Source organism: Odontesthes bonariensis, chromosome 16 (assembly GCF_027942865.1).
Source record: "Odontesthes bonariensis isolate fOdoBon6 chromosome 16, fOdoBon6.hap1, whole genome shotgun sequence".
Lineage (NCBI taxonomy): Eukaryota > Metazoa > Chordata > Actinopteri > Atheriniformes > Atherinopsidae > Odontesthes > Odontesthes bonariensis.
Window position 1 is genome coordinate 11,889,412 of NC_134521.1, and position 25,918 is coordinate 11,915,329.

A 25,918-nucleotide genomic window follows, 5' to 3' on the forward strand; every position below is an offset into this window, starting at 1 on the left:
TCTAGAAATAATATACACTAAATTGCCAAAAGTATTTGCTCATCTGCCTTTACACGCATATGAATTTAAGTGACGTTCCATTCTTAATCCAGAGGGTTTAATATGACGTCGGCCCACCCTTTGGAGCTATAACAGCTTAAACTCTTCTTTCCACAAGGTTTAGGAATGTTTATGGGTACTTTTGACCGTTCTTCCAGAAGCGCATTCGTGCGGTCAGACACTGATGTTGGACAGAAGGCCTGGCTCGCAGTCTCCACACCAAACTGGCTCATCCGTGTCTTTATGGACCTCACTTTGTGCACTGGTGCACAGTCATGTTGGAACAGGAAGGGGCCGTCCCCAAACTGTTTCCATAAAGCTGGGAGCATGAAATGTTCCAACATCTCTTGGTATGCTGAAGCATTCAGAGTTCCTTTCACTGGAACTAAGGGGCCAAGCCCAGCTCCTGAACAACAACCCCACACCATAATCCCCCCTCCACCAAACTTTACACTTGGCACAATGCAGTCAGACAAGTACCGTTCCCCTGGCAACTGCCAAACCCAGACTCCTCCATCACATTGCCAGATGGAGAAGCGTGATTGGTCACTCCACTGCTCTAGAGTCCAGCGGCGGCGTGCTTTACACCACTGCATCCGACGCTTTGCATTGCACTTTGTGATGTATGGCTTGGATGCAGCTGCCCTGGAAACCCATTCCATGAAGCTCTCTACACACTGTTCATGAGCTAATCTGAAGGCCAGCAGACCTCCAACCTTGATGTGGCCTCCATGCAAAGTGCGCTGAGGTCGCCAACTTTCTGCAGTTTGACGTCTGCGCCTCCGCATCATTTTATGTCATCTTCCATGGCCGAGTCACTGTCATAATACCACCGACTGAAATATTGAGTAGTGAGGAAACATCACGACTGAACTTGTTGCACAGGTGGCATCCTACGGTACCACGCTGGAATTCACTGAGCTCCTGAGAGCGACCCATTCTTTCAGATGTTTGTAGAAGCAGTCTGCATGCCGAGGTGCTTAAATTTAAACACCAACTATTTGGATGGTAGAGTGAATACTTTTGGTCATATAGTGCATGTATATATAAAATCTAATCTTTTATATTATGTAAGTATGTTCTTTTTATTTGATAAGAGGTAGATAATTACCATCAAGTTTGTGGAGAAAGAAAGAAAGAAAGAAAGAAAGAGTGAGGAGACATATCAAAGTGACACACTAGGAAAACTATTATTTATTGGCTTGTTTTTTTCTTCCTTTTTAAAAAAAAAAAAAAAAAAAGCTTACACTCATTGAGTACAGCAGATAAAATCTCCAAAGTTCATTTTCGAAACAGTTGTATTTGGAGTACAGAGCGTCAGAACCTCTTTTTTTAAGCTTTTTTTTTTCTTTACAACTCTACATTTGAATCAAGGTTGAACTGACATTTATAAATTATGTAAAAACCTGATCAACACAAAGAAAATAATCACAGAAGAACTGTATGGGACATCCAAAAAGAGAAAAAGAAAAAGAAAAAATAACATGATGTAAATTTCATGTTACTCTCTTTATTATTGTACACAATATACAAACTGGTCCTTTGTATTATTTTTCTCGTTTATGCCGACGGTCTTACTCAGATTAAAAGGAGGAGAAATAAAAGTATCTACGCATTTCAAAAAGGATATGAGGTAAGTGAGTATGGAAAGCATGTTAACTCCGATAAAACAAGCAAAAAGTCCTGACAAAGTACAAAAAAAAGCACGAGATTATTGAATCCATGACCAGATGCTACGAAGAGATCATTTCATACAGTAACCACATTTCTAACAGAAGGAAAAAACATTGATTACAGCAGCACATTGTGCTCATACTGAAGAATAATAATGGGGCGAAAAAAAGAAACATTTTCAGCTGGTTTACTGTGTAAAATGGAAACAAAGCAAAACATGAGGCCATCTGTAAGCCGACTATAGCGAACCACAGTTAGCTGGGAGTTTACAGAACAAGGAGAAAAAAAACCCAGAAAGAAGTCAACAACGTAGCGGAGACGGAGTTGCAGGTGTCTTGCGGATAAAAGCACAGCTTCTTTAGTTCTGCTGCAGCAAACGTGGATCAGAGAGGACAGAGAATACATCAGGCACAAGGTTGTCTTTGAGTTGTTAAAAAAAGAAGCTGAATGGTTCTTACCTTCACTGATTAGTGCACATTATCTGTGCTTGTCAGAGGATTTATGAGTATGACCGTTAAGGGAAATGGTAAATTAATCCGAGACTAAATTGCTGACAGGTACTGGATTGTTATTGGTTGTCAGAAAACATCCGTTCGGTCACAGCACAGAGCACAGAGCACCGCGCTCCGGGCCGTTTGCTGTTCAGTGTCTAAAAAGGATCTAATAAAGTGCAGGATGACTTAGAAACATCCAAAAATTCATCTTTATTTCCTTTACATGAAAATACAAAAGCATTGAGTAATGTGAACGGTGCCAGTGTGCAAATAACCGGCTGATACAAAATGAGCAAGACGCATTCATCTAAGTTGAAGAGCAAACCAACAGTGTAGTTTGACCCGCTGTATCTGAGGTGGTCAGCAGCAGTTGACAAAAATGAGCTCATAGTTCAATACTCAAATTAGGCAAGTCAGCTGGTTTATAAGATGTGGATTAGTGTGCCAATTATGTCTACAGACGGATCTCGCTGGCTGGCTTCTCGGTGTAATGCGGCGTCTGCAGCAACATATTTGATTTGGGTCTATTTAGATAGATAAAAATGGAGGAAACTCACTTATAATGTGGGGGGAAAAAGGAAATCGAGTTTAGTGCTGCACTAGAGAGTTTTGTAACACAGATACACAAATGTTCATACTTCATTTCAGAACAAACAAACACCACTAACGACCAAAAATGTGAAGCTGAGAGAAGCAGAAAACCACCGCTGCTTTAGTTGGGATGCAAAATAAATGAAAGAGGGAAAAAAGGGAGTTTCCAAGTCTCTATACCTTCAGATATTAAAACTAAGCAATGGTGAGTGACCACTAGCCTGATCTCAATGTCGCTCTACACTGAAGGATATTGCTTTTTCTCTTCTTTCCCCCCGCTGCTGTCCCTCTTCTCTTTCTTTTCAGACTTCTCTTTATCATGTCTGGACTCCTGCAGCACAAGAAGAGAAAGGAGAGTTATGGATGAACATCTGGATTATTACACCGAACTTAAAGTCAATTTGTCGAATACTCCGACAAGCAAATGAGGAGAGGCTGCGGCGAGCTCAGCTGACCTTTTTGCCTCCGGAGGAAGTCCGCTCGGGTTTCACAGAGTCGGCCTTCTCTTTGCTGGACGACTTCGACCGTTTGCTCTTCTCTTTTTCTGCTGACAGAGGAGAGTCGCAGGAAGGACTTGTGCTCTTGCTGTTTTTGGAGGAATCTGGAAAGAAAACATGAAGTTCATTTCATTAAACTTGGGGTTCTACTGGCTGAGCTGAGCTGAGCTGTGTGAGATTTTTAAAAGTTCAAAACATCTCACTGGTGCCGTTCTCATCCTTCCTGCGTTTGGACTCTTGGCTGGACTCATGGTCATTGATGATGTGATCCTAAAAGAGGAATTGAGAAAGATCTATGAAAAGCTCAAAACCAGGGACCCCACGGTGTGTCCAAGGTTCAACTTACTGCATACCTTTGTGTTGCATTCAAGTGCACATCTAACTTATCAGACTCATTAAAAGAGCAAATGTTTTTCAGGACTACTTTTCTTCGAGTCATTTTAATTTCATTCCTTTCTCACACAGATGGCAAAACAGAGTTTAAAATGACAAGTTTGCTAATTTTGTACGAGTGAAATCACATCTTTGTGACTACGGAGACAGTGAAACAGCCAAAAAGATCTCCAATAACACGTATTTGTAGGAAATGCAGACATATACATGTCAGGTATTACTAGTTGGGCTAAAAATGAATGAGATATATTTTTTTGGGGCTACATTGCCAAGATTTACAACTTAAATTCTATACAAAAATTGAGTTAAAAGAGCAAAAATGATGCAGACGACTAGTTTCAAGGGACACTTTTGGTTTGTTCAAATGAATGGGTAGTGTGCAATGGCACTGAAATCAGAGAAACTAGAACTAGAAGAAGGTCTAACACAGTGACTCAGCAAGAAGAAATAACCACAGAGAGAAGAGAGGGAGGACAGCTATGAATCATCGTGTTTAGTTCGGAGAAAAAGGGACAAAATGCAGAAAATCTGATGTCAGAAAAGAAGAGAATAAAACCTTTGGCTGAGGTCACAATTACAGCCTCAATAAGTGTGTATAATAATTTCTGCCGACTCATGTTAGTGTTTACTAAAACTAACTCAACATCCCTTGTTGCTACTTCATATACAACTTATATACACACTGAAGAACAGAAGATAGCTTCTAAATACTAAAGTCTAAGTGAATGTAAGACTCACTCTTTTCCTTTCTTTCCGTTCCTTTTCTTCCTTCTTCTCTTTGGATCTGCCCTGTGTGTTCTCTGCGTCTTTCTTCTCCATTTCCCTCTCTCTGCTCTTGGACCGGGCAACTGAATTAAAGTTGATGTGGTGCTGAAAACAATTACAAACGAGCAGAACGAGACAAACAAAGCTGTTTAACGAGGGTGAATTCAGGGCCATTCGGTCTCTGAACCTCCAAACACTCTGATTGAGGGAGATTTTAGTCTGTATTGAAAGAAGTGGGCAGAAGGTTTTAGAAGAGCACCGAAGTTAAAGGTTAGTATTCTGTAAAGTAACGGCTCACGAGGCTACTGAATGTTATCCAGGCAGCTTAGTCTAAGTTGAATATTCACGACCAAATGAGCTAAACTTTGTTGTTTGTGAGAATAAGCGAAATAAAAGGTGAAAACATAAAAAAAAGTCAGATATAAATCTATATGAACAAATGCAGATGATTCAAATGAATAACAGAAAGTACAAACCTACATCTACCCCTTCATCAAATCAAGAAAAATGAAAACAAAGTTCCCAGATGAAGTGCCAGATGATTAGAATAACAGACAGATGGAACCAGCCTTATATAAGCCTTTGACACCTCCAGGACTTTGTGTTCTCTTTGCTACAGACATCATTATGCCAAGAGATGGAAAACTCTTCAAGTGGATGTCTCTTAGCCTGGCAAAGGAGGTAAAATCTCTAAATTCTTAAGTGTGGCAATTCAAATATCTTAAATAAATCCCTTCACTGTTTAGGAAAATTACCTTCAAGTCCAGGACTTGCTGCCAAAGTGAGGAACTTAAAATGTAATGCCGAAAAGAAGTCCAGGAACCTAGCTGTTGCAACTATTGGTGACAAAGTGCACGAGTCTGCACGGGAGGCGTTAACAGGAAGAGCTTTCAGAGGCCAAGACCACCGTTTCTGAAACGATGCGCTCTAAACAAATGAGACAAAAGTTGAGTTATATGGCCACATTAACAGCTTTTCAGGAGAGAGCTCTCCTGGTAAATCCCTGACAGAATACAGAAGTCCTTGGAGATACGTTAAGGCCATTAGTCTGTACTGAAGTTGATGTAGAAGTACCAGGATGTTGTCTTCTGTGGCGTTTAAATAAGCCACTCTTATCTATAGGCAAGACATGTTTTGTTCTCCATATTTATCATTTTCCAGGCATCTTTTGTGATGTTTGGTGGATCTTTAAGTCTTGTGGATGCTACTTTACAACATACCACCACTTAAACATCTTCCCCATCATCATCTGATGTTTTTATTGAACAGCCTGACTCAACTCTCGTCTCTACTCTCTTTGCATCGTTGACAACATTCCCTCAATGAGGATGGGATCAGCTGTTTATCATTGTGACGCTGCAGATGTGCTCGTGGATGAATCATTCACACCATCACACGTCATCAATGCCTTCTGATGAGATGTCATTAAATATGATGCTGTGACAAAACGTCCCAAGGTTGATGTTTAAATTCATGTTTTAATAACGTCTCAATTTTGTGATAAAGTGACAAATATTGTTTTATTGAGGGAAAAAAATAAATAAATAAATAAATAAAAAAAAAAAAAAAAAAAAAATCGAAGATATAATAATAATTTCTCTGTTGTGAACCCACACAAGAACATTATTGTCCCACTGCAATTTAGGCTTCTTCACCCCCATCAGACATGCATTATGTTCCATTAAGATGACAGCAACTAAATGAGTCGACATCATTTCTGAGCGAGCAGCCTGGCCAGTCTTACCAACATTAATATGAAACTAAATATTTCCAGGAGTTTGACCTGCCTGCTGCCACATTAACGGACAGACATGCAGCCAGCTGAAAGGGGAACGCTTTTCTTTTTGGAAACAGATGAACAACTACATCTACTACTTGATAAGACAGATTTGTGTCCAGAATGTTAGTCCAGAAAACAGAAAAGCTGTTGTACTCATGTCTTAATAAATTAAGCGGCATGTCTGGATGCTTTTTTAGGATTTTTGCTTTAGTCGAGCTAGTTTTTTCAGCTGCTTTCTCCGTGAGTGTCCTTCACACCTGCTCTGCTTCACAGTACTGACAACAAAGTTAAAAACATGAGAGGAAACACTGCAGTGGAACAGGGAGAAAAGCAGATACTGATTAATGGAAAGTAGACAGAAATCTAACCTTTAAATGTGTGCTGGAGGGGTTGCCTAAAGAAGAAGGTGACCGTGCACCTAATCTGCTACCTTCAAGTGGCAAAAATATGAAAATAGTTTGAGATTATCATCGACTGCTACTTTTCTTACTGCAAAGGGGTGCGAATACAAAACAACAGGCGCAGAGATTCTTTTATGTGAGCTCCACCTTTCTGGCATCTGAACAAAAAGAAGTCAAAGGAAAGCAAGGAGTAGTAGAGTCAGTTCAAACCTTGGATGTGGACTCCTTGGGTTCGTTGCTATTGTCCTGTAGGGATGAATGGAGATGACAGATGAGCTGGGAGGGGGTGGGGATTTGGAAGTAGGTTGTCAGACAGCAGTAGAGAGTTGGAAGAAGGGGTGGGGGAGAGGGGAGCCGAGGCTGGCCGGACCAACAGCATACTTCTCCCTTGACCAATGACCTTCAAGAACTAAGGCTTTGACAAGGTTATCACATAGAGGAGAGTTCACCGGCTCAACATCTGGAATGTAAATACTTAGATTACAAAAAGGAAAAATTATAATAGAAAAACCCTGAGCATATCTGTAATAACTACTTGTCTTATTACTACACACGTCTGCTAGTTCTGGCAGCATAATGTGAAGCCCTACAGTGGAGTATGTCAATGCCTCTAAAGTGCAAGTGCTGTAGATAGTGTACATGAGTACATGTGCTCCTGTGTGTTCTAGACAAATCACTCAATTCGTATGTGCTTTACTGCGTCCCTACAAAGGTAACAATTGCTGTCACTTACAGTTCAGGAATGGATAAGACACATGGAGCCTATTTCTCTGGTGGAAGGGTAAAATAAAGACCTATCACAAGCTTCCAGTGGTTTGGGCAACACTCCAGATGATTCAGGCTTCGCCCACTCTCTCCCTCACATTCTCTCTGTAGGGGCACGCTTTATTTTTCCCACTGCATTTTTGGCTGATTCAAAACTGCAACATTCATCCTCTCCGTTGATCTCAGTTGCCGGTGGCTCTGATTTCCACTCAACGTTTGCCAGGAGGTAGGAAGACTGACGGTGCAGACGGCTGGAAGCTGTAGAGATAGCGATGCAGGGGCCAGCAGGACGAACTGGACGCGTATCGTGTGATGTGAAGGCTGCATGCAGGCCGCTTTAACGAGTGGAGGTGGAAGTGGGAGCGAGGACTCGGCTGCCACACAGAGGCACTCCCGCAGCAGTAGAGTGCTTTGCTGGATGTCATCCATCTTTAGGCTGTATCCAGGGGACGTTGAGGGGGGAGCAGAATACTTTGCATCACTTTAACCAGGAAATCTTCACAGCTCACAAAAACGAGGGAGGTGGGGGGGAGGGGGGGGGTCTTGGGCACCATTTCAAGTAGCAAAATACTGCTTGCAGTGGAAGAGGAAAAAAAAAAAAAGGCTTTGGAGGGCTCTTGATTTGGCAAGCCTCTTTACTTCTGGTGAATATTATTTTCAAAAAAGCAAAAAATCCACACGAATATAGAAATGCTTAAAAACTTCTCTTCCCAAGGCACACTGACTGCTTTCACTTATATGAAAATAGGCAAATATTTCAATATGAAAATATTTAATATACACAATATTCTCTTGACTAAGTCCTTGAGGGAGTTTCTCCCATTTCTGCAAAATTTTATGCTGATGTCCATGGAATGCTTTCCAACTCCCATGGTTATGGATGGGACTTCCAGGTGCCATGCCTGCATGTGCGACAACTCTCCTTGATGATCTTCAGGGCTGCTGGAATGTGCAACGGCAGGGAATGCTCCGGCAGATAGAGAAGAAACGGGCACAGCCTTCCTCAAGCCATACTAACCTTAACAGACGAGGAGTGGGACGGGGAAGGGTGACTGTCGAGCTTTCGCCTTTTGTGATCTGTCAAAACAGAGGGATGTGTTATTAGAAATGAGACATTAAATCCAGTGTGCTCAGATTACAGAACAAGGGCCTGGGGGTGTCGTTATGAGCTATGCGAGGACCACACAAGTGGAAAGGCTCCTCACCCCTCTCAGATTCTGCAGACTCTGATCTGGGAACTGGTGACTTGAGGGACCCGGTCGCAGCACTCCTGTCTCCTTTCTCCTTGCTCTTGGATTCCTTTACGGCGTCACGCTCCCTGGACGGTTCCATCGGCTCCCCGTTTCCGGCTTTGGCCTTGTCGTCTTTGCCGCCCTTCTCCTCTGGCTTCAGTTTCTCCCTGTCTGCCTTGGGGGTCTTTTCCTTACCCTCACGTGCCACCCGTTCCTCCTTCCCCGCTCTTTCGTCTCTCTGCTTCTCCCGACGGTTCTCTGCCTTTGTCTCTGGAGTGCTGCCTGGTGTCTTTTCCTTTTTCTCTTTTTTCTCCTTCCCACTTTTCTCTTTGTCGTCCCGCTCTTTGACAGCTTTGGTGCTGCAGAGAGACAAAACAAGTGGCGTGAAGATGCCGTTGGACACAGCGTTTCCACTTACACGTTTCCTTTAGTTAAGCACTGAGACATGAAGGCCCGAACATTCCTACCTGTTGAGAGCACCATTCCCGTTGCTGGTGGTCACTTTGGCTGCTGCACTGTTGGCTTTGTTCACTGGCTTTGTGGTCCCTTGAGATTTATCCTTGCCCCTATCTGCATAAAAACAGACCAGCGAGACAAAGTGTAAAACAAACTCAGAGTCTGGGTACAGGAAAACTGCTGCAAACTGAATGAGTTAACATTTAATATCTTAATATTCAAATTTAATGGCACTGAACCTTCATTTTGTTACAACTTTTCACCCGTTTGCTTCCAGTCAAACACAGTGTTTGGAGACAGTTTGTCATGTGTAATCTCTCACCACCATCCTCTGATGCCCCCTCCTCAGTCTTGCCCGTGCTGGTGGCAGGTTTGCTGGTGCTGCCAGGACCGTTCTGTTGACTGGCAGGCGTGGCGCTGCGTGCTGGCTGGTCCTTGTGGTGAAACTCGTTCTCAGGGACCATGTGCACCTTCTGGCTTTTCAAGCGACCTGAATAACTGTAAAATGCACAGAGGGTTTGGGCAAAGCAAGGAAAAAAAAAATCCTCAGAAGAACTTCTGAGTGTCACACAATGCAAAGATTTTACTTCAAGAGAAAAAGCACAATTATCAAGTTTTATCACTACCGCATTTCTCTTTTAAAACGATGCCCGTTGCATGTAATTATATTAATTTATGTTTAATCGATGATTTTACCAATATGTGGGGGTTTCAATTTGGTCCATTATGCAGATGTGAAATGAGCGACAGTGCTTTAATAACACAACTACACAGGGAATTTCTAGGTTCAACTAGGTCATGGTGGTAATACAACGATTTGAATCTTTATGCGTCTCACAATTCCACTCTGTGGCTTCGGAGGTCACTGTTGGATGATATTAAAGAGCTAATTTCATAATCTGTCCAAGTCTACTGTGTTCAAAGGAAGCGGAAGCAAGTTTGAAAGCAGATTATGTTCCAACTTTATGAAGTTGTATCTAAAATACAATGAGATCAGATAAATAAAATAAGTAGACTTCAGCTAATATAACAAATATGTTAAATAATTCTTGGCTCAGCTTAAGAAGAGTAACATTCAGAGCCGTCTTTCCTGGAACATCATACAATCCAAAGTATGCCCAGAGATGATCCACATTGATAAGACCACCAACTATATGAGCTAATTTTACAATGAGTCCAAATCAAATTCATAGAAGCTGCATCATCTACAAAATCTAGTACAGAAGCTGGAAGAAGTGTGAGGAAATGTAACTTTGAAAAGAGAAAAAAACAAAAGCTCCATATAGAGCTGAGCAGCACACAAGGCTGTGTTACCCCATTGCTAAGGCATAGAGGTCTGGCCTCTTATCCTTCTCCTCAAGGCAGATCTTGTGGACTCTGCACTCCAGCGCTTGGCCAAGGTTCAGGACCTTCGGGTAGCAGGGCAGGATCTTGGTTAGCACTATCAGAATGTTCCGGATGTGTGTGTAATCTCCCGTTTCCAGGCAGTGAACTGAAGCCTGGTTGGAACAGAGCACAAAATTATGCATAATTCACACCACCTGAACTTCTTGGTAGAATTTTCAACACAAACAAATAAAAAGTGGAGCTCACTTTAGTCAGCATATAGTGCCATTTATGCACCACATGCCTGAAGTTCTCATAATCAAGTTGATCTACTTTGTTTCCTCCATCAAAGCCTGTTGCTCTGAAGATGGTCAGGAAACCGGGGTAATTGACGCATTCCTACAAACACACAACAAGAAGAGGAATTGACGTCCTGCTCATCTTACATCAGAAAATGTTCAAGAAAAAAAATAAATAAATAAAAATCAGGGTTGGAAGTGCGGAGAGCAGTGTAAGTTCAAACCTTCTCATAGACTGCACGATCGCTGTGCCATCGCGTCACCGTCTCCAGCATGCAGCAGAGGAAGCGCCCGTAGCGATGAGACTCATTCTCCGTACAGCTGGCCACAGTGTAGATGATAGCAGAGAACACCTGCAGGGGGACAAAGCGTAGCGTCTTTAAATTAACAACAAAGCATACCTGGAGTTAGTGAAAAAGAACCATTTGATTAGGGATACATTAAGGCTTCTACACTCATATCTCTGAATTCTATTCAAACAGTAGACGCCAGCAGATAGAAGCGTTCTTCGCTGTAATTTCATGACGCACTTTAGCGGCCGCTGAACCAGACTTTGTTCAAATGTTCTCATCATCTTAAGCGTTTCACCGTGAATTTAAATCTCTTACCCTGTCATAGCACAGGAGGGTGCAGAAGTTGGGCGTCTTCTGCTGGTGGACCAACTCAACAAAGCGGGCGCAGTACACGGCGTCGATGGAGGAGAAGATGCAGCGAGGGAACAGACAGAGCTGCAGGAACTTGGTGATAGTCTCATTCTTTGTGGATTCTGTCATTAAGCATTTATAACTGTATTAGTAACTCAGTCAGATGAACTTTGTCAGTGGTTTTGGTTCTGTTGTGTCTACATGAAGTTGAACAGATGAACGTTGGGATTTAATAGAAACATTTTAGTTCTGTTAGCAACTCTTGGTATTCTCTTTTCTACTTCTGAAAACTTCAAACATATGGACACTTACTGGCCAACAACCAGTTGTCTTTTTCCAGTCTGAGGCGGTGCAGAACTCTTTGGACGTGCTCCAGTTGCTTCTTCTCCTCCTCCTGTAGTTTCTCCTGCAGGGCAGTGCAGCGTTCCTTCTCCTTCTTCTTTTTATTTAAGGGCTTAAATCGAAGGAAACCAAAACTCGCATCTCATTTTGAACATGATTCTTTGTTAGATCATCTCCTTATTCTAACAATCCTTTCACAGCAGCCAAGTTTAACATGTTAAACAGAAGGAGGAGCTTGGCTGACAGCCTTCTACTCACTATCTCTGGGTTCTCCTCGATGGCTTTGATCTGGACCTTCAGCTTGTTGACCTCCCGGTCGTAAGCCACATGCGGCACCGCCAAGTCGTACATGGTGAGAGACCAGAAAGTGGCGTAGAACTGTGGGCGAAGATCATCCCAGACTCTGGCTGGATGGAGGGAAACCACAGCCTCGTGCACCGGGGTCATCACCTGCTCACAGGCCGATACGTACTTGTGTACCTTCTGCTGCTGCCGATTGCCTTTTTCTGCCTTCTTCAGCTCATCGTACTTTGACTGTCAGCAGAAAATGTACGTTAAAGGATTTCTACAGTTCTGTGAAAAACAAACAAAGACCACTGGAGGCCTAAATATTGCCTTGGTTATAAATTGAAATGTTGGGTGGCGTAAACAAACACAACTAAAGGCCTGGGGATGCTTTTCTTAAAGGTGATCATTTCAATTCATTCTTCGTTCCAAAAATACGAGCAAGACTGGAGCATCTAAAAAGGCAAAAGAACTGAAAATAGTCCACTAACCAAAATCTGATGGGCGTACATTGGCCGGGAGAGGAAGAAGGCAGCGTCATGTGGAGTGTGAAACTGGTTACAAAGGATGTCAATGGAGGGAACTCGCTTGATGTAGTCCTCTGTGCTGAGGTTGGAGGCTAAAAACCCACCAAACTGCACCAGCGTGTCATGACACTGCAGGGAGACAATTTTTTTTTTCTCATTACAATTTGTGGAAAAGGTGGGACATTCGGCGTTCAGGTGCGTTTACCTCAAAACGTATAAACCCAGAAGGTGCGTACCTGATCATAAAGGTGCCCTACAAGTTTAAGATGTTTCTCTCCTCCTTCCAAAAAAACCACCCCGTTCCGTTGCTGAGCCATGAGTAAACACAAGGGCAGGGCCAGTTCGTGGTCCAGCAGTGCATCCTTCAGACGCTGTGAAGACTTTTTAGTGTTCCTGATCTGCCCAAAGTAGCCACCCTGGAAACAGAATCGCATTGTCGTGAGAATTTTAAAACAAAAGAAGAAGAAAAAGGCTGCATTAGGACATCAAAATGATATTTGAGCCAACTCTTTATACCTCAGCTTTGAGTTGCTCCCCTCCGGTCATGGCCTCCAACTGTTCTGAGGTCATCTCATCCGTGATCTCAATGCCGGCCATCTTCTGCACCACCTCTTTCAGAATCAGCAGGTCAAAACTACAGCAAGAAGAACAACATATAAAGCACAAGTCCAGAAAGGTGAAGACACACAGGAAGCCAGCGGCCGTGGAAAGAGAAAACAGCTGTTTCCAACTCGCATGAAAGAACGAGTGTAGCTTGAAGATAATCAACGCCAAGATGTTTGCATGCAGTGTTAAAATAATGTAATTTAGCTGTTTGTTTACACTGTGCACCACACTGAGCATAGTTAATCTATTTCTAATGTGGCGATGATACAAATAGTGTGTAATGAACGTGTGTATTGTATTCAGGATAGATCATTCACAACATTGTAAATAGTGCATCTAAAGACTAACCAAATCATAATCATAATAATAATAATAATAATAATGTGGGTTTTGTTGAACTGTTTGCAGCTCCTCACCTCTTTCCTGCCTTTAGTTGATTGGTAACATACTGGAGGAGGCCAGCCAACTCAATCGGGTATTTTCTGAACACGGCTCCACACAAACTTGCCAGGCCTTGGATGGAAAAGAGGTGAATATTAGATCCTCGTTAACACATCAAAGAGTTTCTCTCCATGCCCGTGCAAGTCAATGAAGCGACTAGCTGCTGCCACATACTCTGAAGCCAAGAGGAGATGGTAGTGTCGTCATGTTTCATCTTCTCTTTTTCAGGATTGGCCAGAGCCTCGATGATGCAATCTGAAGACAGAGTTAAGTGGAATAACACAGAAATATGGCCCCTTTACAATCCCAGCAAACTGCCTTCAGGAACACAGGAAAACATTTAACAACACCAAAGCGCAGGATACAGGCCAAGACATCATAGTTTAGGGATGTGAGGTATTTCAAGGAGTCCACCACCGGAACAATGAGGTTGTCGTACCATTGGATCTGAGACAGCATCTAACATAAGAGAGGATGGGAGAGGGGACAAAACAAGGCTGGTAAAATGAACAGCTTAACACATCCACAGTTCAAGGAGGTGAACTCAACTCAAATCCAGATTTTTTACAGACGAAGTAGGAAGCATCTCGCATCTGTGTTTTTTAGAGCTGTTACTTCGAATAATGCATAAGAGAGCGAGGTTGAAGCATAGCGTGACTTCACTCAATTTAATTATCTTTTAAACATTTTAGATGCCAACACTAAATGAGCTTTTGCCAACTGGTTCTGGTTTCGATCGATGGATGCATCTGCATTCAGGATGCAACCTTCCATGTCTGAACTGCTGCCACAGTACAGCTGGAAAAACATCCCTGGTAGAGTATTCAGAGCGAGAAAATTGTATTACAAGCTTAAAAACTAGGTTCAGTTAAGTCTTTGCAGGTTGCTTGAATGATTCAAATTAAAATAATTAGAGCAAACTATGCTTACATAATCAAAGAGGATGGTGGGATTGCTGTGGCTCAGCTTGCCAATCTGCCTTCCAGACTGTTTCACATTCTCTTTGGTCAAACGCCTGGTGAGGGAAAAAGCACAAGACAGGAAATGGCAGATTAAAATAAACGGAAGATGAGACAAAGAGGCTGACACATCTGTGGGCTTCACGTCAGTTTGCACCACTGTCATCTTAAAATGAAAGAAATGTGGGAAGTTTTTTTCATGGAATGATTCGTCCAGCAGAAAAAGAACTCACTCCTCTTTTAATAAGTCATCATTATTCTAAGATGTGTGTTTTTAAGCACACATTTAACAGTCTTACAAGCTGTTCTGTTTGTTCTGCAGATGTTAAACATGAATAATGTAAAAACAGTTCAATTAAATAAATAACAGCAAGACAACAATAGTAACAATACAGACGATTATAGCTGGTGGTGATGTGCCGAAAGTGCTCTTCTTCCTCTGAAGCATTTAACTACAGATAACAGTGGAGATAAATGTAATTCCAGGAAATTATCCCGGAAAAATGACTCCATCCAGACTACCCGAGAGAAGTGAGGGGCTAAAGTTGAACTTCTTCTTTTCTACATTAAGCAATAGTGAGCATAATATGATCAGATTAGATGGGAAATTAAGCACATATATAAAGGGAGGCACACAATTTGATGGACTTTATAGCTGGATAGCATGCATTGCAAAAACCAGCTTAAAGAGTCACTTACTTCATGATGTATTTGGCCCTCTCCACAGTTTGAGCTTTGACTTTAACCAACAGTGGATGGCCAGAATAGGTCTCATTCTTCCACTGCCCATATAACCGGTACCTTTGAGAGCATAAACAGAGAAAACAGAGAAAAGAAAGTTGCACAGTTCAGCTTTACAGCATTTAAAACATTGGCAGATTTGGCAAATAGGACACAGAAAAGGGCAGCAAAACACTTCAATGCAACAGCTGTAAACATCCACTCTCACAACAAGTTAACAAGTCTATTTGGAAGAATTTTTCAAAAAGCCATTAAGATCCATCACACACAGTAAATCAGCAGCACTGCATTTAAATCTTATGTCGCATTGTTTCCTTAACAGCACCAACATGGTTTACTGTACGATCCAGCGACGTGATGCACAAAGAGCTGCTATTTTAAGAAAGCCCGGAAGCTGCATTATTACCTGTGACAAAGTGACACAGACAGCCGAAAGGAAAAACAAACCCTTTGGGAACGTGAGTGTCATTTCTCATCAATGCTACGCTAAAATGTGCAATTGAAGGGTCTAAAATACAATTCTTGCATTTTCTTTTGTAATAGAAAAATGATCCGCACAGAGAGAGACATTATTTATTCATTTCGCATCGTCTAACACAATTTAGGAACTGAATTCGATTGTGCATGCAGCCCTTTTCTTGCCAGCTAGTGAAACTCCACTGTGGAGCAATGCCTGGATTCACAGATGATAACTTAATAACACGCCACATCCTGCAGTGAGTGTATAAGTCAGAGTGTGTGTGTGTGTGTGTGCGTCTTCACCTGTGCCGGTAAGGAAAGAGTTTGAAGAGACCCCACATCTCCTCAGACATACAAGCATTACACTCCATTAGCGACAGAGAGGGGAGTAGCACCTGGTCTGCAATGCTCAGGAAACAGCTCAGCAATATTTCCTGCAATGAATCAAAATCAATATCAACAAGGTTGTCAAAGTCTCATAAAGAAGAGATCTGATTTAGCAGGTCTAACTCAAATATCAACCAGACTGGTCCCATACATTCACAAGAACATTCAGTTTCACACTCACCAACTTGTCCTTGACATCAGGTTTGCCATCACTTTGGTACTAAAAGCAAACAGAATATGAGTGAGGATAAGACTTAGAAGGAGATGGAGAATTTGTAATATCGTGGTAAGTACCTCTTTCATGAAGGCCTTGCCGAGACGCACAATCTTGGCGAAGAGGATAGGATCATGGGAGAGGTGAGGGCCAAGGTAGCACAGCATGCTGAACGTGTCCCTGCGTAGATCTTCAAAGCTCTCTGCAGGTCGAGGAGCTCGTTTGTATCTCAGGGGATGCAGCACACACCCTTTCGCCCCTTTTGGAACCCCAGCTCTATGAGGAACAGATGTCAGATCATTTTTCTTCTTTAAATCAATTTCACTTTTTCTACTTGAGTTGTGTACTTGAAACATTGGAATTGGAACTGTGTGTAAGCAATAAGTGAGATCTGCACCTTCTATAAAGAGGCTCCACAGTCAGGTGCACAAGCTGGCAGAGGGCCAGCGCAATGGCCTTATGAGAAGTAGCGTAAAAGGAAGGCATCTGGTCCATAATACTCTGGGAATGGTGCCAGTCTCCAATCCTAAGTAGTGCTTCCAAAAGACCAAGCTTCTGGTTATCAGGTGGCTTTGGGAAAAATGAAAGAGATGAATTAATTTAGAGGAAAAAAGGAAAACATAATGATAGCAAAGGAGTGGCCGAAACTAAGCACGGATATGAATGTCTTAAACGTTAGGGCTTACACACATCTGGCTCTTATCGTCCCTCAATAGAAAGCAGGTTTAGATTCATCTGTGACCAACAGAAGAGCAAATGCTTCAATACCTTATCATTCTTCTCTTCTTCCTTTTCTTTCTCCTTCTCCTTGTCTTCACTTTTCTCTGAGGGCAATGTAACCATCACAAGCTTGCGAGCAATCTGCTTGGCCTCCGAGATATCCCGTTTGTGTTCCTCGACGATGGAGGCATCTGGTGGCATAAGCTGGAACAGCAGAGAGACAACAAAAGAGCTGAATCTTCATGGGAGGGACAACGTATACGACAAAGGTTCGTATGTGGTGCAGGGGAATTTAGGTTAAACGAGGATCCACTTTTCACAGGGTTGCAGCTTTAGGTCTGCACCAAAAATAATAAAAAGCTTCGAGAGACATGGGCTGGTATGCAGCAAATTACAGGTAATCTTTCTGAAATATGAAAGCCAGGACATGCTTTCTTACATGTACATAGAGATCCTCCAGCTCTATCAGGTTGTGGTGAAGCAGAGCAGCAGCAATGTGGTACAGTGACTTGGGTGTTTCCTCATTGGGCTCCTGAACAAAAACACAAGTAAATAAATCAGCACTTTGTCATAGAAAACATAAGTGAAAGGTTACGAATCTGAGCATTTCTAGTTCGAAAAACACATTATCAATCATAAAATATACTAGTGGGACTACCTTTTCGTTCCGTTACTTTACTATTGGCCACATTACAACTGTCACCATCTTTAATGCTGCATTCTGGGTATTCTCACCTGGTAGAACTTGAACTTGAAGCCCAGTATGTGGCAAAGAGTGAGCGGTTCACACATGTAGGATTTGATGAGGGACAGAAAGAACTCATCTTGATCAGACCGACTCTCGTAAACCTCCAAAATGATGTCCAAAACACGATTGGGGTCCAAGTTGAAGCAACCTATCGTCAAAGAAACACAATGAGTCTATAAACTCTCTGAATGACAACGCAAAGCTGTGACCTGCCATCACGTTCAAGCGATATAACTCTGAGTTACCAGTAGCTATCCACACAAACAGCCGTTTAATCATGTGGCCAGTGAAACCATCCAGATCTTATGTCCATCACCTCCCCAGTATGTGACTAAGATTGTTCTAACCCATTATCATACATTTACTAAGAAAGTATGCTTAAAACATTAAACATTACAATGCAAGGACCCACACGAAGACTCGTTACCTATGAGGGACTTTATGCTTTCCAGGACGAGGTGGCTGGTGATGTTACCCGACAGGTCTTGTCCGAGCTCGGTTATTAATTTGGCATAGCCCTCATTCTCCTCCCTGAGCAAGTTAAACTTCTGCTGCTTGTAACTGGAAAGAACACACAATGGATACGCGTTATGAAGCAGAATGAGTGGGCCCACAGCGCTTTCATCCAGTCTACCAAACGCTTTCTTTTACTTACAATAGTTTAGTCTTAATTTTTACAATCTTCTGATTAAACTGATGGGCTTGTTTTATCAGTCCAAGGGATTCAAGGGTTTCTGGATCCAGCCTCTCTTTCAGGATGGCTTCTGGTACAAAACACTGATAGAACAGAACGCAAGCAGAGGGTTGATCAATGTGAACATTTTCATCAGACAGTAAGACATCAACAGACAATGACTTACATTTTATACAAACTAAACTTGATGATGAGGACAAAGAGCATTGTTACACAAGTGTGCACCAAAAGTGCACGTGGGAAAAATGCACAGCAGTTAAAGCTTGATTGTTGATCAGAATCCGATTCTTCAGGCAACCTTTGCGTTATTTTCCACAAGACTAAAAGCTGTACAGAGATAAAAAGGTGAGCTCTTTGGTCTTCCGTTTTCGTTTGTATTCATTCCGTTTTCTTTTCTAAAGGCCTCAGTATGCTACTCCGTCGCTATCCGTCAATCCGACTCCGTGGTCACGCAGAGGCTTTTAAACCTTTCCAAGTTCTCCGTCGGGGTCTTGGATACGCAAGGCAGTTCACCTCCCGATCAGTAGCCGGCGCTACGCTAGACGACCTAATCTCGCGACGTCTATCGCGAAAGTCGTTGATTGATTGTTTACCTTCCGGCTCCGTTTCACCCCTCACAGTGAACGATGGCGACCGAGAGAGAAAGACTGTTGTTGGAGTCGGAGCTTGTTGATTTTGAAATGCAAATAATTTTGACCAAATGTTGACCAGCACACAGTAAACTCTTTCAAAAATGGAGGTGTTGTTGTTCTGAGAGGAAGGCGCTAAACCGGAAAAGTGATTCCGGAAATTATGTTGTTAGCCAACCAATCACAACCCTTGCGGTCTCCGCGAGTCTCCGTCGCCTCGACGGATAGATAGGAATGTTGGCCGACACACGCAAGTGACGGAGAGGGCTCTCCGTAGCCTTTCCCGGACGACCATAAATCAGGCTTAAGCCCAACCAGGTACAAGGTCTACAAATGAGCCACAGCTAGAAGTCCCGTGTACATGTAACCAGGTGCATTTTGCTTTTTTATGTAGCATTGTTTTAATTAATTCTCTTCACAGGATGAGGACTCTGGACAAGTGTTTAAATCTCATTTGCTGGTGACATCTTTTTTTTTTTTTCCCGTACTGGGCTCCAGAGACCTTTCTTCGTGGTGGAGAGAGAAAAGGGGGTCGACATCCAAGTAAACCCCTGGCCGTACGTGACATATGTTCAGCCTCTGTACACGAGGCAGCCACTCAACCAGCTCAACCCGGCGCCCCAGGAAAAGGACCTCCAATCATGCACACTCAGAGGTCAGTCGCTCAACTAGTAATAACAGTAACTCTATTAAAGTGAAGCGAGCTCTGTTATGAGGAACACAGTTGGCAATGCCGTAGCGACGTCTACAATGAGCAACCTGCCTGGCGAGAACGAGCCACTCTGTTGCTGGGCACGACATGAAGAGAGCTCTGACAAACAAAGGGAGGCAGCCGGGCAATCGGAGATCCTTGGGTGGGAGCTTCAACAATGTGCCGACCAGCTGGCAGCAGATATTTCGTCTACTTTCAAGGCACATCAGGCTCATGGTCGTGCTCATAAAATGTCAAACTGTCATCCAACATTTCTGTACCAAACAAGGCCAAACCTGCTACCTGAAAACACTGGTGCCCTGTGACACTGACCCGTATTACAGTCCATAAGCGTTGGTTATATCACGCCACAGAAAAATGCTTTATTAATCATCAAGCCGACAAATATTCTAAATAGCTTCCCACAGCTGCATCCAGAGTTGCCTGCTGTGTCACCTTTACATTTCCATGCCTATTTACAGCTCGCACATCTCTGTGAAAGTCACACCTTACACAGTGGTAGTCCTGCCCTCTGACAAATAAAGGAAATATACATCAGCAGTAATCACCGTAAAGATCCTGAACTTTATGAAGAACAGAACCCGGCATACATTACTCTGACTTTAATTTGACCCCTGCAGAGTAAAACACAAACGAGAGGGTAGGGTTAGGGTCTCTTTATCCCTTAATGGCCAGGAAGGGTATATCATTACTGCTCGGTATGGCAACTGCAGCTCGAAGGAGAAGAAACTCCATTCAGAGAGAGCTGGTGTGCCAAAGATATCAGCATGAGATCACAAGTTGATCCTCCAGTGATGCAGGCACTGGGAAAACTGGCTCAATCAGGACCCTCACCACCAGCCAAACTGTTTCAGTGGCTCCCCTTCCACACAAGACCCAACTCTGGAAGCTACAAAGGAGTTTCCTCCTACAGCGACATCACTACCTTGCACTGAAGTGACTCTAATAACGTCAACACTACATTCTCTTTCTTCTGTGTAATGTGCATCCTCTACCACATGGTAGTAATAGATTGGTGACACATATCTCATGTACAATTAAACATGCAACAAAATAATATTTTTCAACGTTGGAAAGGGTCTCTAGCTTAAAATCACATTCTTACCAAACATGCTCCCACCAGGTGAGTGTAATGGTCGCGTTTATTCTTTTCTTCCAGCGAACTAGTCTCAATATCTGTTTGAAAATGGAAGGCAAAATGGTTAAGAATAAACCAAGTTTGGACAAAGCAAAATGATTTTAATACTAGAAATTCCTTTTTAATTGCTTATTGATAAAAACAAAGCTTGGAATTTACCTAGTATACTGAATACATCTGCTAAAATTGATGGCATGTCATCTCTGAGTTCCTGAAACAGAAACAACAATGTGCATGTTTAAAGCTTCTGGCTCCAACGTTAAATCCAACACTTTAAATAACAAAAACAAACAGAAGCATTTGTACCATCATCTCCCCGAGGACGCTGGCGACCAGTTCCATCTTCAGGTTCCCCTGTACAACCTGGCAGCAGAGCTGATACAGGGCGGTCTGCACGTCTGCTGGCGGAAACATAAGAGACGGGACACGTCAAATAAAAACATTTAACATATTTGAGGTGCTTTTAGAAAAAGTAAAAGCTTTGAATGTAATCCCCTCTTGCTGTAGAGGACAACAAAATGAGGGAAAAGGACAGAGCCCTGTTGTCATTTTGATTCTTGAGCAGGTTTGTTGCGTTTACGCTTTTAGGTGTCGGTTCCATATCAGACCTCGGAAAACAAACCAGTTTACATACTACTGAGATAACTCAACTACCCTTCTATGGTATCATTTAATTGTCCTCAATGGTGAGCATCAATTAGTCTTGTTGCTGATCAACAAAGCTCATGTGTGAAAGGATCTCTAAGGAAACAGCGTCTGCTTACAGAAGCTTGCTGAAGCTAAAAACTGCTGAAATTAAAATTTATATTTGGGGGGAGGGGATTATCTTTTTACACAATAAGCCACAAGGTGCACAATATTTGTTATTGTGAAGCAAATAAGAAATAATACAAAAAAAACAAACAAAAAAAACCCCAGAAAACTTAAGCACGCATAGACCAGTCAAGTGTTATTTTAGCAGCAGGCTTAGGATGATTGTCCTGCTGGAAGAGAAACATCTGTCCACGTCTCAAATCTCTGCAGGACTTAAACAATTTCCCAGAATGGAGCATCATCCATCACTCCCTTTAGTCCCTGCTGATGGAGAACATCCCCATAGCATGATGCTGCTACCATGCAACACTGTGGGGATGGCGTTCTTGGGGGAGAGCTTTGCAACAGACATAGCTTTTTCTTCAATGGCCAAAAAGTTCAACTTCCGTCTCTCACCACAGGACCTTCTTCTGTATATTTGGGGCATCTCCCAGATGCTGTCTCACAAACTGTAAATATGCTTGATTTTTCCCCCTGTAAACTATACCTTTGGTCCGAAGCCTAGATCTCTAGAGCATACAGCTTATGGTCCTGCAAACAGATGCACCAGCCTCCTTTCCGGCTGCTTCGGGGTTACCTTTGGGCTCCATGTTGCCTGTCTGATGAATGTGCTCTTTGCCCAGAGTTTTGGTGGACATCCCTCTCTAAGCAGGTTTGTTTAGGTGCCGTATTCTTTACATTTTGTGATGATGGCTTTAATAGTGTTCCAAGAGATCAAAGTTTCTGAATTTTTTCAGAACCTAAACTTTGCACTTCTCCATAACTTTGTCCCCGACCCGTCTGGAGACTTCCTCGGTCTTCGTGGTGTGGCTTTATCGGTGGCCTCTGGGGCCTCTCAGAACCGGTGTGGATGTACTGAGATCATATGACACAGGTGGACCTGATCTAACTACTTATTTGACCTCTGACGGTAAGTGATAGCTGCATCTTAACAAACGGGGTAAGTACATATGCACACACCACTTTGTTTTTTGTGTTTAACCCAATATTTTCCTTTACATTTCATCTTAAAGTGTCTATGTCTCAGTTATATAAAGTCGCTCAGCGTTTATATACTGAGTGTATGCCCCTTTTGCCCCCGGGTCAGCACAGAATCTGGAAGCAGATAGTTGAAGCAAATCTTGAGAGCAAAGACTATGGCCTCTAGAGATTTCTTCTTCCTTTCAGAAATGTAGGACCAAAGATAAGGAGGAAGCCGTCCAAAAATAACCTGGTAATTAAGAACATCGCAATGAGTCTACATGAAGACGAGGCTAACTAGCAACAAGCAGAGGTGCGTGAGAGATTGAGAGTTAAGTGATAAAAACCAGAGTCCCTTTAACATTGAAAAGCTTCGTACATTTGCATACATATAAATAATGTCTCCATAATCCCGCCCAGATATTAAAAAAATGGCAGATTACGAGCCACTATTTGACCAGAATTTACCAAAATTACGCCACTTAATTCTGAAAGTAAACCCTGATTTCAGCTTAGTTTTTTCTGTACTGGCTGCTGGATATGAATGGTAAAGGAAAAAGAATCATCCATTACAATTTCAGGTTATATCATAATAAGATCGACTCCCAAAAAGTGAGACCTGACAGGTGTTCATAAGTGCAAGGTTTAGTGACTTAGATTTAGTATGTGATAACTAACCCATTAATGTTTTGCTGTCATTTAAAATAAGTTTTAAAAATACTCAAACTGTTGTGAACTATATTAACTCGAGTTTTTTACCTGATCAGGAGCAGAAACAGGACAGTATATCAGAGTATCGTCTGCATGGAAATGACATCTTCCATTAGAAACCTTTAACCTTAGACCTTTAACGTGTAGAGTTAATGAAAGTGGTCCCAGGAATGATCCCTGGAGAACACGCTCGATCGAATCAAGGAAGCAAGAGGTGATACTTTTCAGAATGTCTCACGCGCATAATTTCAAAGGCTTTTTCTCGTTTATATATCATGCAATTCCAAAATGGACATGGGTCTGCATGTGTACCCGAGTTTTACAAACCCTGACAGACACACAAAAGCCAACAATAGCGAGTTCATACTAAACTTACCTCTAATTTCGCTTCCACGATCGGGTTTCTCTGTGAGGTCTTTGCAGAGCTGTACACTAAGAAGTAGAAAGAAAAAAAAGAAAAAGAAATGTGATTACACAGTGAACACGTTACACAGAAATGTTCTTTAAATCCTCCATTTAACACCCTGCCAACATCATACCCAATGCAACGACTACATTCCAAAACTTTCTTTAAACTTTTGTTTGTTGAACCAGAAAAGGAAAATACTTAATTTAGGGCACTGCCCCATGACAACACAGCTGCCCTTAAAAAGGACCAGACCAGAGACATTCAATCCTCTCATCCAAACTTACAATAAACCACACAAAATGACTGCTTCTGTCACAGATTCAAGGCGCTCAGGCAGTGCATTGGTTGGGTTCAAGAAGGCCGTAACACTAACAATGCCACAGAAGACACACTGCAGCGCTCAGGGACTCTCAGCTGCTTACTCCTTGGTCCACTTGGACCATTTAGGTCAAATATCATAAGAGTGACAAACAAGTTTCAGACATCAAGGTTCAGCCCCACAACTTCACACCATGTTATTATGTCTGGTTTTGAGTTACTCCACAGAGAGAATATTAGTCTCATCATTACATTGCGATAATTTGATACTCATAACATTAAAATGGTCTTTGTATTTGTTGCCTGCCACTGAGATGTCTCTTTCTGAGTGTTGCATCCCACTGACACACACTACACAATGAATGTCTGGTCAAATGGACATTTCCTTCGACGGCAACGTTTTCAAGGTGATCCGTCTGTTGCAACAATGCAACACAATTTCTGTTAATATGCCATCAGCCTCAGGCACAAGCCTGAAGAGTAAGTCTGAACCGGTACACCTCACTGTAGGCCTTCCTCACATATTCAAGGCCTCCAGTCACTATCAGCAGTTCGTGCTGTGGCTGAGCCGACACTGCGACCACTTATATGTGATGGCTGCAATATAAGGTTAGCTTTTAAGCTGTCATTTAATCAGCTGAAACAACTTAATTGACGTTAAAGTCAAGCTCACAAGGCATGGCGTTAGACGTAGCTACTTAAAAGTTAGCACTACAGTCTCCTTGTTTCCGAGATTTTGTCAGAGACGATACGTTCACTGAACACAGTCAATATTACTCATTCACGCCGCTTTCAGTTGAAGATCATAAAAGATTAAACAAGCTGCTTGACACCACAAATACTGTGGCTAACGTTGCCGCTAACTTGCTAAAACGTTATGTAAAGATCTGTTGTTTCCATCCGCACGATTTGCTTATATATGTGACGTTACAAATAAATAGCTTGGAATTTTTTTTTATCGCCGGTTTCTTTTCGGTTGCCTGTCGGACGTTAACGGTGACTGGTTATCTGGACGTTGACGCATTTTTTTTTCCCAAAGTTAAACGGTTAGCTTGTGCGACATCAATGTAATAGAAGAGTTAGCTACATGGCTTTCAGCTAGCTTTAGCTTTGATGGCCATCGTGTTTACAAATCAACGACAAGGAGCGTAGGCTAGCCCGATTGTTAGCATGCATGTAGCGTTAGCTAGCAAGTTGATGCTACATTTAAGAAATAATTTTGTAAAACGCTGTATGTTAGTTATAATCCACATCAAGCGCAACCTATAATACTTGTGCATCTTTTTAAATAGCGATGCGTGATAACGTTTGTAATCCACTTGACCTGTTTGCTAAAATTACTCTTCGTTAGCAATAGCTAAAACAACCGAAAGACTGGCCTTTGGGGTTTCTAATGCTAGCTGCGTAATTTCGATTATTTTCAAATATTAACGCGAATGGTAAACTAATGCAACATCCGCTACTGTGTTGACGTTTAAAACTACTCACAATTCATGTTTTCCTGATTTTTCCCAGTTTTTGATCCATTCACCAGGGAGGGTAAGTGTCGCCATCTTCCATGCACACAGCCCGGATGTCTAGTTCATCATCATGGCACACAGAGGGTCAAATGTGGTGGTTAGCTGCCGCTGCTAGCTCACTGTTGCATGGTGGGATTGTGAGGGTTGTGTCTACGCGGAACTCAATGTTTCATAAATATACCAATGCTGTGGTGTCATTTACTTACAAAGTTAGTATATATAATCCTCA

At 42.3% G+C, this 25,918-nt stretch overlaps 1 protein-coding gene across 10 annotated transcripts; it reads right to left on the reverse strand.

Moving 5' to 3' along the window:
- Positions 1-1,204: 1,204 nt before the first annotated feature.
- On the reverse strand, positions 1,205-25,781 carry thoc2 (THO complex 2). Of its 10 annotated transcripts, none has more exons than XM_075487907.1 (39): positions 25,658-25,780; positions 23,819-23,874; positions 21,265-21,356; positions 21,118-21,169; positions 20,926-20,996; positions 18,441-18,562; positions 18,213-18,346; positions 17,773-17,933; positions 17,477-17,569; positions 17,086-17,241; positions 16,715-16,887; positions 16,398-16,593; positions 16,285-16,323; positions 16,020-16,150; positions 15,216-15,317; positions 14,488-14,572; positions 13,923-14,016; positions 13,732-13,812; positions 13,533-13,629; positions 13,027-13,144; positions 12,747-12,926; positions 12,475-12,639; positions 11,957-12,232; positions 11,669-11,810; positions 11,321-11,478; positions 10,937-11,065; positions 10,681-10,812; positions 10,402-10,586; positions 9,410-9,585; positions 9,099-9,201; positions 8,605-8,990; positions 8,418-8,476; positions 6,845-6,880; positions 4,427-4,558; positions 3,499-3,565; positions 3,254-3,399; positions 3,053-3,129; positions 2,172-2,218; positions 1,205-2,080 (listed from the first exon to the last, which is right to left on the reverse strand). In XM_075487907.1, exons 1-38 carry the CDS (start codon positions 25,720-25,722, stop codon positions 2,191-2,193), a joined length of 4,695 nt encoding a protein of 1,564 aa, XP_075344022.1. In that variant the 5' UTR covers positions 25,723-25,780; the 3' UTR covers positions 1,205-2,080; positions 2,172-2,190. The 10 variants fall into 10 exon arrangements, 7 of the variants coding, with proteins under 7 accessions (XP_075344022.1, XP_075344021.1, XP_075344020.1 ...); XM_075487906.1 differs by having other exon boundaries at positions 1,205-2,077; positions 21,265-21,359; XM_075487905.1 differs by having other exon boundaries at positions 21,265-21,359.
- Between the last annotated feature and the right edge of the window lie 137 nt (positions 25,782-25,918).

Excerpts from the sequence above, each read along its gene's own strand:
- thoc2 (XM_075487906.1), bottom strand. The coding sequence starts at position 25,722 with ATGGCGACACTTACCCTCCCTGGTGAATGGATCAAAAACTGGGAAAAA. Across the intron at positions 18,563-20,925 it reads ACCTGGTGGGAGCATGTTTG|TGTTTTGTACCAGAAGCCAT; the intron begins GTAAGAATGTGA and ends CTGTTCTATCAG. Across the intron at positions 8,991-9,098 it reads GGGAATGGTGCTCTCAACAG|CACCAAAGCTGTCAAAGAGC; the intron begins GTAGGAATGTTC and ends GTCTCTCTGCAG.